Source organism: Chiloscyllium plagiosum, unplaced genomic scaffold (genome assembly GCF_037043375.1).
Source record: "Chiloscyllium plagiosum isolate Xiang-an unplaced genomic scaffold, Cpla_swu_hap1 HiC_scaffold_26, whole genome shotgun sequence".
NCBI classification, from domain to species: Eukaryota; Metazoa; Chordata; class Chondrichthyes; order Orectolobiformes; family Hemiscylliidae; genus Chiloscyllium; species Chiloscyllium plagiosum.
The window spans coordinates 47,523,042-47,535,889 of NW_028270164.1; the positions used below are offsets into that span (position 1 = coordinate 47,523,042).

General features: G+C 38.5%; 1 protein-coding gene across 2 annotated transcripts in view; it reads right to left on the reverse strand.

Moving 5' to 3' along the window:
• The window catches only part of trim33 (tripartite motif containing 33), a 151,875-nt gene that overhangs the window by 66,580 nt on the left and 72,447 nt on the right, over nt 1-12,848 (reverse strand). For both annotated transcript variants that reach the window (XM_043716996.2, XM_043716995.2), the window contains exon 4: nt 6,744-6,876. In XM_043716996.2, the coding sequence (XP_043572931.2) occupies nt 6,744-6,876 (133 nt within the window). The remainder of the gene's footprint in view (nt 1-6,743; nt 6,877-12,848) is intronic.

Genomic DNA, 12,848 nt, shown 5'->3' on the forward strand with positions numbered 1-12,848 from the left:
CACATACAATAAAAAAAATCTAATCTACATTGCTTCTTTTCAAAGATGACCTTACTCTTCCCTCACATTTGGCATTTTGGACTGTTTTCAACTGTTCCACAAAACACCTCTTACAGTTACCTTAAAACAGTGAATTATATAATACTCTATCACGCTGGCACTGTGGAATCTGCACAAATTACACAGAACAATCATGACCACTATCAAGGATCATTATGTTTTTGCTGATTTGTTATGAAATTATTTTTCACCTCATCACATCACAAACTGATGTAATTTGAATAACAACTGCATTTGTAAATGGGTTAGATTACACAAACTCAAACAATGTATAGTTATGGCTTTTATCTACTCCCTCAAGGTCATGCTTATTATGTAACAAAACAAAGAATTGCAGATATTAAAGATCGGAAACAAACAAGAACACAAATTATTGGAGAAACTCAGCAGATCTGGCACATCTGCTGAGGGGTAAATGTAGGGGGGTCGGTGTGGACTTATTGGGCCGAAGGGCCTGTTTCCACACTGTAATGTAATGTAATCTAATCTAATCTCAGGGGTGAAAACAGAGTCAGCATTTCAAGTCCAGCCACCCTTCTTTAGAAGTGCAGAACTTCTTGGGCTAAACTTAATGCTTCGATTGTCTAGACTGAAATATCATTCTTCATTCAGAGAAGTGACCATTGCTTTTCGTTCCAATCAACTACTTATTCTTTCATACGCCCAGCCAAAACGTCACACTTTGTTCTTCTTACATAGGATTCCATGTGTGTTAAAATTCAGGTATGAACACTCATGTCACTGGATCATTTAAATATTTGATTGTAAGGAACTGCTCTTTAGGCATTTCTCACCATTGCCAATAAATTAACATTTTAAACATCAAATTAAGCGTAATTTCTGGCAACACTTTTCTAAAAAAACATTCTGCATATAATTCTGCCATCCTATTGGCTTAGTTATTTTGCAAAATTCATGCAGCCAATTTTCATCTTGCAAATCTTTCTCCAACTTCCATCTTTGTAATTATTTCTGTAGTTTTACAGATATTTAATAACATAGCGAGTATTAAATGTTAATAGTTTTCTTTTGCCATTTTTTACTCTACTTTTTTTCTCCTCATCCTTGCCACTGTCCATTTCTTGTACATCTCAAATTATGTAAAGGCATATTTACACTGGTAGGATATTTTGTTTATTGTACAAATGCAACTGTGTGACAATGGTGAGAAACATTCAAAGAGGTATCAGCGCCTTATAGTAGAATATAAAAATTGAAACTCCAAGTGCAATTTTTTGTTTGTTGTTGAGAACTACTTCACGACCACACAATGCAGGTCTCTCAGTATTCTGAAAGTTTTAATCAATCCCCCTCACAATCCTTCTAAACTCTATCAAATAGAGACCCAGAGGCCTCAAATATTCCTCATAACAGGTCATTCATTCCCAGGACCATTCTTGCAAACCTTCTCTGGACCCCCTCCAAAGCTAGCACATCCTTCCTTTAGATACCAGACCCAAAACTGCTCTCAATAATACAAATGTATTCTGACAGGGCTTAATTGAGCCTTTGCAGTACATCTCTACTCTTGTATTCTAGTCCTCTTGAAATGAACGTTAACATTGCATTTGCCTTCTTAACTGCCAATTGAACTTGCATGTTACCCTTAACAGAATCCTGAATGGAGGACTGTCAAGTCTCTGTGCTTCAAGCCTTTCCATTTAGAAAATAATCTATACCTCTTTTCATGCTACCAGTAAAATTTTCCCACATTGTATTGAATCTAGTACTTCTTTGTTCCTTCTTCTCGCCTGTCCAAATTCTTCTGTAGCCTCCCAGCTCCCTTGATATTACTTTTCCTTCCATATATAAATGTCACCTACAAACTCAATGCTCTCAGTTCCTCTACCCAGATCATTAATGTATAACGTGAACAACTGTTATCCTAAAATGACTTCTGTAGAACTCCACTAGCCACCAGCTGCCAACTTGAAAAGACTCTTTTATCCCTATACTTTCCCTAATGCCAGTCAGCCCATCTTCAATCCATTCTATTACCATGGGGTCTTCTTTAGCAGGTTCCTATGTAACATCTTGTCAAACGTCTTCTGAATATCCAAATACGATGCACTACTAGGTATTCCACAATCTCATCCTTAATAATGGACTCTAAAAATCATACCAATGATCAAGGTCAGGCTAACCAACCTATAGTTTCCTGTCTTCCACCTCCCTCTCTTTTTAAACAGGGGTGTTACATTAGTCATTTTCCAGATCTCCCTGATTCATGATTCCTGAAAGACCACCACCAATGCCTCGACAATCTCCTCAGCTATTTCGTTCAGAACTCTGGGATGTAGTCCATCTAGTCTGTGACTTATCCACCTTCGGACCTTTCAGCTTTCCTAGTACCTCTCTCTAATGATGGCCATTACACTCACCTGTATCCCCTTACTGTCGAAGCTCTGGTATCTTCCAGTGTGAAAACTGATGCAAAATAGCTATTCAATTCTTCAGCTATTGCTTTGCTCCCCATTACTATTTCTCCAGCCTCATTTTCCAGTAGTTCTATTGTCCACTCTTGCCTCGCTCTTACATTTCAGATGGAGAAAAACTCTTGCAAATTTTTTATAAGCTGGCTTACTCTCATATTTCATCTTATTTCATTTTTTAGTTATCGTCTGGTTTTTAAAGACTTTCCAAACCTCCGGCTTCAGACTAACCTTCATCACATTTTATGCTTTTCCTTTTCCCTGTATGGTGTCCCGGACATTCCTCGTCAGCCACTGATGCCTCATCCTCCCCTTAATACATTTCTTCTTTCTTGGGATGAATTTCTCTGTGCCTCCTAAATGAGCCCCACAAACTCTTACCTTTGCTGACTCCACTTAGTACTCTTCCCTGCTGTCTCCCCTCCCAATCAAAGGTGGCCCCTCTTCCCTTATGTCTTTGTAGTTACCTTTACTCTATTGTAATAGCATTACATCTAATTCCAGGTTCTCCCTTTCAAACTTCAGGGTGAAATCTATCATGCTGACAGTCATTGCCCCATAGGGGTTCCTTCACCTTCAACTCCCAAATCAAGTCTGCCTCATTACACATCAAATTCAGAATTGCCTGTTCCATTGTAGGGTCTACCACAAGCTGCTCCAAAAAGATTTTGAGTCATTCCCACCAATTCCTTTTCTTGAAATCGATGACGAACCTGATTTTCCCAGTGCATCCATATATTGAAGCCACTCAGGATTATTGCGATAATGCCTTTCTTACATACCTTTTCTATCTCCCTATTTATTTTCTTCCCCACATCCTGACTATTGCGAGGAGCCGTGTACACAACTCACATCAGGATTTTTTTTTCCTTTGTAGCTCAACTGTACCCACAATTTCTACACCTTCCAACTCTATATCACTTTTTGCCACCGATTTAATTTCATTTGTTATGAACAAGGCAACCCATCTGCCTGTTCTTTGGGTAGGTGGTGTATCTTTGGATATAAAAAGTTCCCAGCCCTGATCCCCTTGCAGCATACTACTACTTGTAGTGCATGCATTTAAGTACAACACACTGTTTTTCATTAACTGCCACCTTTCTCGTAGGTGCCCCCTCTTCTATTGCGCCTGAAGTTAGATTCCTGATCCTTTCCATATGCTCAGTCTTATTACCTGTTCTGGAAATTTTAATAACTTTTGCTGAGCCCTCTTCCCATTCCCTCCCCTTACCGTTTTCCATAGTATTCCATGCAACTGAAACCTCCTCATGCCAGTATTTAGTTTAAGCCCTAACCTTAGCCTAATTATGCAATTCACCAGGAATCTGGTCCCAGCACGATTCAGGTGGAGGGAGTCCCATTGGAACAGCTCTAGTGCTAATATCCCCAGAATCTGAACTAATTTCTCCCACATCAACTTTTGAGTCATGCATAAACCCCTTTGTTAACCTGATGTCAATTTGCTCATAATGCAGGCAGTAATCAGGAGTGCACCCTTTTTGATTCTGATTTTGAATTTAGTTCTTGGCAAATCATATTTCCTCAACAGAGCCTAAATGGACAACAAGAACTAGATCTTTCCCTTCCCATTCCAAGTTCCTCTACAGCCCAGATAAGATATCCTCTAAACATGGACACCAAGCAGGCAGCACGTCCTTCGGGACTATTCGCCTAATTATACTATTCCAGATTACAACTACATTTCTCTTTTCTCTCCCTACCCACCTTCCCTTCCTTCCTCTCCACCGCCACCCTCCATTGCTCCATGGTCAGTTCGCTCATCCTTCCTGCAGTCCCCGCTCTCAGTCATCAAGGAGCAAAAATCTCAAACCTGTTAAACAAGGTCAAGTGTCGGACTCCTCGATCCCTTGACCCACCTCACTTGTAGCCACACCCTCCTGTCCCTGACTACTGATCAAATGACGTAAATCAATCCTGAGCCAGAGTTCCTCAAGCAACCAACACTGCTACAGATGTGGGCATTATAAACCGCAACAGAGTCCACCAGCTCCCACATCATGCAGTTACAACACATTGCCTGGCCCACCATCTTACTTAAATTACTTAGTTCTTAACTTAGTTTGTACAAATTTTGTATTCGTCTTTTAGTTGGTAGCCTGGAAATATTTTCCTTATTTACCTTCAATCTGAATGCAACTTATAATCAATAGTAGCTATCACCAACCAATAAATTTACAGTTGACCTGTGAAGTCACTCTTTTGTGCTGAGCTCGAGATCCTGGCCTTCAATATTTGGTTTAAAAACAACTTGACAAACAATTAGACAAAAAAAAAAGCAAGCAAAAACACCTCTTCTTTGGTGTACTGAATTCCCTCCCAATTCTGTGTCTCAGCATGTGATCTCTTCTTTTAGACCCTGCAAAGATTACTGATCCAACTGATGTAAAGGTACAAAAAGCTTAATTCAGATTTTCTACCAGCAATCTTCAGCCAGAAGTGCCAAGTGGATGGCATCTGTGATGGATCAGTCTTTTGCCAATTTGATTCACTCCACATGATATTAAGAAACTGTTGGAGGCACTAGATACAGCAAACAATAAGGATTCCTATGACATTTTGGCAATAGCACTGAAGGCTAGCTCCAGAACTTACTGCTCCCCTAGCCAAGCTGCTCTAGTACAACAACACTGGCACGTAAGCTAGAATGTTAAAATTTGACCAAGTATGTCCTGTACACAAAGCAGGACAAATCCAACTCGGCCAATTACCATCCCATCAGTTTACTCCAAATCATCAATTTATTGATGAAAGGTGTCATCAATGCTATCAACTAGCATCTGTTTAGTGTTGGGTTCAACCAGGGCCACTCGGCTCCTAACCTCACTTCAGTATCTGTAAAGTCTAGGAATTCCCTTCGCCAGGGCACTGTGGGTTTCAAGGCAGCAATTCACCGCCACCTTCTCCAAGGCAACTAGGGATGGGCAGCATATAAGGGAGCCCGCCAGCAATGCCCACATCCAATGAGTGAATTTTTTAAAAAATTTCTGAACTAGTTGTCCTATCACCCCATACCAAATGTTGTGATGTTAAGGAGCTCTGAATGCTTAGGGAAAAAGTAGTTAAGTATTCAAAAAAAAACACATGGAAGAGAAAGAATTCTCAACTGAGATGACCTTATAGAGGTTTATAAAATCATGAGGGACATGGATAGGGTAAATAGACAAGGTCTTTTTCTTGGTTTAGGGAAGTCCAGAACTAGAGGGCACAGGTTTAGGGTTGGGGGGTGGGGGGGGGGGGGGGGAAAGAGAAAAAAAGTTTAAAAGGGACCTAACGGACAACTTTTTCAAATAAAGGGTGGTGCGTGTATGGAATGAGCTGCCAGACGAAGTGCTGGAGGCTGGTACAATTACAACATTTAAAAGGCATCTGGATGGGTACATGAACAGGAAGGTTTAGAGGGCTATGGGTCAAGTGCGAGCAAATGGGACTAGATTAATTCAGGATATCTGGTCGACATGGACGAGTTGGACCGAAGGGTTTGTTTCCATGCTGTACATCTCTATGACTCTAAAAGAAGTGTCCAATGTAAGTGATTGATCTCTGAAATATCAAACACATTTTTTCCCTTCAGTCTCAGTTCCATGATCTAACTGCACACCAGAGGTACCAGAGAATTTTAAATTCCATCAAAGACTCGTTAAGAGGCTCAAGTCTGGTGGTAAAAACAATTTTAATTGCAACGCTCTTGACAGTATATCAATAAACACCTGCTTCTACATATCTAAACAGCTAGAAACAGAAATAGTCACATCAGCGCAGATGGGAGTCATTCAGCCCATTGAGACCATGCCAGCTCTCCATACAGCAATCTAGTCAGTTCCATTTTCATGCTCTATCCCAGCAAGTGTATTCCCCCTAGTGCTGACACAATTTCTTTTTGAAATCATCGTTTGTCACTGCTTCCATCACGTGACAAGTTCCAGGTTTTCTCCATTTGCTTTGGAAAAAATATCCTTCTTCACTTTCCCCTTGTAGCTAAATGGATAACAGAAATGTACAGAAAGAAAAAATTAATGAACTAGACTAGCTAAGAAATAATGGCGTGGACCCAAGTAGAGTTACATGTTGGCATGGACTAATTGGACTTTATGACCTATTTCTGTGCTGTACATTCAACATAAACGATCAGAAAATACTATTAAACTTTTCCAAAAACGTTCACATTTTGTCAAAGCTACCCCATGAGGAACTCTTTGTGCCAGTCTTTGTTTTAAAGCAAATTGTGCCTACCTGTGTTCTTTGTGTTCCAATAACTGGCAATCCCGACAGGTCAGTTTATCACATGTTTCACAAAACAGTTTCAACTGTTCTTGTTTATGTATAGGACAAAACACAGGTCGCTGACTGGGTGCTCCTACAGCCTCTATAATTTAAGAGAGATTAAATTTACAAATGATATACAGCTTTCAAAGTGAATGCAGATTCTTATAAGAAGCAAAGTGGTGTGAAAACCCTTTGTATCTTCCTATATTAAACTTATTCAGTGCATTTCTAGTTGCATGTATATTTATCCTACTTCACCAAAATAAGTCATCAGCATGGGGAAATAAAATCAGTTTCAATTACACAACCAGCAACTGAAAGAACAGTTGAGACTTTATTACAAAGCAGTCATCACATGTTCAAGTCCCAACCACAGGTAGTGTTATCTGCACAAGTGCTGAAACAAAAATAGAAATGGCTGGCAAAACTCGGAGTCTGTCAGTATCTGTGGAAAAAAAGTTAACATTTTGAGTTCAGTGACTCTTCTTAACTGACAGTAGCTCAAAAAAACTGGCATATATGCCGAAGATTGAGCGGATTGGGGAGCAGGGAGCTGGGGAGAGGGGAAAATATGAAACGGGTAGATAAACATGGAGATAATGGATGAGTCCGTTTTGCTATTACTCATCTTTCATTAACACTAATTGGCTGAATGTGATTGGTGAATTGGGAGTACCGTTTCTAAAACATGAACTTGTTAAACATGTGTTGGCTATAATGCAATTAGATCACAAACACAAAGTGCTATTTGTGTTGCTCGATTTTTGAATAGCACGGGGTCGCACGGACTTGTCATGTTATAGAAAAAATAATTGTAGTAGACCAGGACGGAAGAAAAAGTGATATGAGCTAACTGAGAAAATGGGCAAGTTGTGTTAAATCTAATACAATGTAATAATTAGCCAAGGAACATGTAAGGATGGGTGACTGTGCTAAAAGCAACGTATGTCATAACACGACTGGGTGTGAGGGTGGGTGAAAGACATGGAAAGATGGAATCACATTCTTAAGTTATTGAACTCGTTGTTGAGTCCCAATGTCTGCAGGGGTCCCAAATGGAAAATGAGATGCTATTCTTCGAGCTTGCACGGAGGGTCTCTGGAATGTTGCAACAGAAATGTTGGTGTGGGAACATGGTGGTGCATCAGAGTGGCAAGTGACTGGAAGCTCTGGGCCATTTCTACAGACAGAATAAAGGCGTCCTGCGAAGCGATCACCCATTCTGCATTTCTTCTCCGCAGTTTAAAGGAGACCACTCTATGAACAATGAATACAGTACAGGCAAATTGCAACTTCACCTAGAAAAGTTATGTCTGGGGTTTTGGATGGTGAGGAGGGAGGCGGTATCACCTTCTACATTGTATGGGAAGGTGTTGTAGAGGTGTTGAGAATGAAGGAGTGGACCAGGGTAACCAGTGCTGGTCATCCAGCAGATGATGGTTTCATGTTTTTGCTTTGCATCTTATCCTTTCATCCCAATCAGGGCAATTAGCTTGACTTTCTTGAACAACAATAAAAAGCTAGGACAAGTCAAAGCATTCAGCAATGATTATTTTATCTCAATGTGTTGTGTCACTTTTTACACAACAGAAGATGCCATTTTAGAACGTCCTACCTCATTATAAGCCTCGCACTTGTTAAAAGATATGAACCCAAAGACAACATGAGTACAATTTTACAGTGCCTAAAGATGGACTTCTATATTTGAAGTCATTATTTTATTTTAAATATGAAATTGTGCTTGGGCAAGTACTCTTTGATTTCAGAAAAGGAGGTTTGAGCAGCATCTCCCCTGAAGAGAATATATTTTAAAGAGTGCTGTCTCCCCCATTGTAATACCACAGCAACCCTTTGGAATACATTTAACCTAAGTGGTGTACATCTTGAGGGAACAAAATTAATAAAAACCCAAGTCTATTTTCTAAGGATAATGATAAACACACATCAGGATGAAGCAGCAGCGCCAGTTTTTCAAAAGGTAAATAATTGATTAATTTCTAACATTAAGAGCCTTTGTCATTCTTCCTTTTGGCAAAAATATGCATAAGGGACACAAGTTTACAACAACTCTAGTAAACAATCAATCAGAGTTTGATCGGTATAATTGCTAGGTAACACGACCACAACTAAAAAGCAATAACAGTAAACCCCCATCATGGAAAAGATGAAACTGAACAGGAATAGGATTTAAATCATAAATGTAAAAGGAATATAATGAAAATTAAATCTTGAACAGCAGGTTACTTCTTTTAACTTAGAAAATAATGCAAATCTCTTCAGGACAGACATAATCCATTCTGACATGAAATATTTGAGCTTTGAACAAGAAAAATATGCTAGAAAAGGCATAACCTATCATGATATGGAGCCACATTATGTTCACTTTTACAAAAATTAAGATTTTCAAATGCCAGTGAATAGTCAACTTTTGTAGATAAACTCAAAGACAAGGTAACATTTGTCAATATCCTAAAGGATTTGTTTCAATAGATAAATTGCAGTTGTTGTAAATTAAAGCTAGGGATGACAAACAGCAACTGTGATACAACAATTCAAGAATTCAGTTAAGCCTAATTGGCTAAACGAAGGTGACAGCTTCCTCTAAATTCATTATAATCAGTAGCCATTACAATAGGGACTGTTTACAGATTAACCAATACAGAAAATATAGATGGCATGAATTCATCTTAAAAGATAAGTAGAATGGAAGACAGGAAGATAGTACAGTTGGCCTTATGACAGTGCAATTCAGACTTTATAGTTCAAAGCAAAAATACTTGCTAAAATTTTGTAGAGGTATACCCACATATAACAATGGTAACACTAATTCTGCCAAGTGCTGTACCTGTGATAGGTTGTCAATTTAAGAGTTTTGTTTTGGACTTTCATTTATTGGTTAAGAGGTTTCTACCTCCAAACTCAAAATTCCATTCATTAGGAAATTGAGGGTCATTTGTGACTGTAGTTGGCATAATTTAGCTAGGCTGCACAATTACTACTTTTCCTCTTTAAGAAGGATCCCTTTGAATCCCTTTGATCAAGTTTTCAGTCACATGGCTTGCTGACAAATTCTATTTGAAACACTTTGGATATTCATTACATTGAACTAAATACTTACAGCGAAGTTTATGTATTTTAGTGAAAACTTTAATTCTTAAAGCCAAAATCTATTAATAGTAGAAAAGAGGACAAAAGCCACTAAAGCAAAATAGATCTATTATATTCGAAATGTTATGGCCAAATTATCTTCAGAGGTCAAGTGATATAGAATGGGAAGATCAAACAGCAGGTGAGTGGCTTGCTGAACTGGCAATATGTCTACATTGCTTGCAGTAATGACAGTCCAGCAAGACTGTTTGTTTTGGGAATTAATTAGTCAATTGGTTTAAAGCATTCACTGAGCTCTAATATTGTAAAACCCATTCAGTGCAGTTGACAGTGGGGTAAAGAAAGCTCATGAGCAATACTGGATGCAGCTAAGAGAAATTCATTGACAGCTCAGCAAAGCTTGCGACTTAACAGAAATTGCACAGATAAATGATACGCCTACGAGTAGTCTTAGGAGTCCTGACAAACTTACTCAGGAGAAGCGATTGTTCTACCAAGATTAAGCATTTCTTGAGGCAGAGGCAGACTAACTATTGAAGGAGTTCTGAATTAGATCTTCAAAAAGGTGAAGACTCAGTATCCCTTGCCAGGGAAAAGGAGTTTTAATGGGATTTGGTGACTTTTAATATCACTATCTGGGTATGATTTATTATGACTGTTTCCTGAAGAAGGGCCTGTGCCCGAACCGTCGAATCTCCTGTTCCCTGGATGCTGCCTGACCTGCTGTGCTGTTCCAGCAATAAAGTTTCAACTTTGATCTCCAGCATCTGCAGACCTCACTTTCTCCTCCATTATGACTGTATCGGCTATTTAAAGTGGGGGGGCCAGAGAGGTTTAACTTTGTTTATGTTAATTCAAACTTATTTCATGTCAGTCTCGAGTCTGCAGTGCAGATTGTATATAAATTAGATTGTACAGTAATGCTTAATTTGCTCAAAATTGGAATCTTGTGGTTTTATTCTCTCAGCAAAGACCTGGAAGCTCAATCTTTGCCTAAATGAAACAAAAGAGTTACTGGCCTGGAACCAGATTTAACAATTTTGACAGTCTCAGTTAGGACCACATCATCATTAATGTTGCTCTGTAATTTAAGTTGTCGTTTAATTAATATGAATTGCACAAGACTGACATTACATAATTTTCTTTCAAAATTTAACTATTTTCTTAATTAAAGGAAACTAGATATAGATCAGCTGTCACATTAATATGGAAAAAGTAACAAATTGGTTTTAAATTCAATTGCATACGGAATTAGCTTTTTGGATGCAAACATGAAAATACAAATTATGATCAAATAATACATGCTGCATTACTGAATTAACTTTTCAGGTATGACAGGAAAAACCTGCATCCAAACCTCAAGTCTCTATATCTAAAATGTCATCATAAAATTATTTATTATTTTTACTCAGGTTACTGTCTTATGTCTGTGCATTTCATCTAAATACATCTATCTCATGTCAGCTGTGACATCATCCACCTAGGTAATTTATAATCCTCTTCAGTTAGCATGCTTCTATTTCTGTACAGTCAGCAAATTAATGAGTACTTTCATAAATATCAAAAGACAGACAGACTTGACAACAAATTGTGCCTGGCACACCTGTGGCAATTAGCAAGCAACTTTTAAAAATCTAAACTAATTTGCCTTGACATCTATATCCAAACAAGTTTGAAAGAAATGGTCAGTTTAATGTTTCCTCTCAGTGCAAGCCATACCCAAAGCACAATCCAAAAGACATCCTGAAACCACCAAATTTTCATCATATTTCTACCTTTTGATCTTGATCTCCATCCTTATAAACTACCTTGATAAAATATTTGCAACTCGGTGCTGCATTCTTTGTTTCAAAGATTTTAGATATTTAGAAAGGATGGACCAAGTTTACTTGAACTGTTGAGAGTTAGAGTTAGAGGTGCAAAAACAACAAACATTGGAGTCTCTTGGCTTGGAAACGGAGCTACTAAATCCCATAAGTTAGTAGTTGGCCCTGGTCTCATTGGAGCTGTAAATTATTTATCTAATTTCACAAGAACAAGGGTAGGTTGAAAACCAACTGTCAAACAAGCATAGGTGTTAAAGTGTTTATATACTTGACAGACCAAAGAATAGTATTGAAAAATTAAATTAATGAATTGAAATCTCCATCAGAGATTGGATAGATAGTTCTTTTCATTTTAGGTTTATTTGTGGGCAATCTCTCAGACAGTAGAAGATTATGTCTGTAACTGCTTATGATTAGGCAGAAAGACATTTGGCAGAGCTATTGGTCACTTAGTCAAGAAAGCAGTAAAATGCATATTTCAGCTAAGACCCCATATTCACAAAGGGCTGAAAGAGAATTGTGGGGTTGCCAAAAGTTTGACCAAGCCACCCCAAAAAATCATGCATATCAAAAACAGTTCGACTTTCTTTTTAAAGGTTAATGGTGTTAATGAAGCTCAATTTGCAAAAGATTACAATCAGAGAATCATAGAAACCTTAGTGAGGTAGCAGAACATTTAGACCATCGATTCCACACCAGCCCTCTGAAGAGCATCCCACCCAGACCCTACTCTATTCTTGTAATCCTGCATTTCCCTTGGCTAATTCAGTTGGTCTGCACATCCCTGGATGCTATAACTTTAGTAATCCATCTAATTTGCACACCGTTGGAATGTGGGAGGAAACCAGAGCACCTGGTGGAAACACATGCAGACAGAGGGAGAGTGCGCAAACTTCAAACAGTCATCAGAGGTTTGAACTGAATCACTAAGCAACTGTGCAATGCATTTCAATCTTTTAACATGTTCCTATTTATGCTTTTACACTCTAACTGAATTCTTGATAATCCAAGATGGAGGATGGGAAAAATTTCTGGCTGTAAGAGCAGCTCCTTTTATTGAGGTATTTTAGGTGTTGGAGGTAATTTCCTCGAAGTCCAGGAGTAGTAATTGCCGGTTTAAATGCTGGCGCATTGTTTG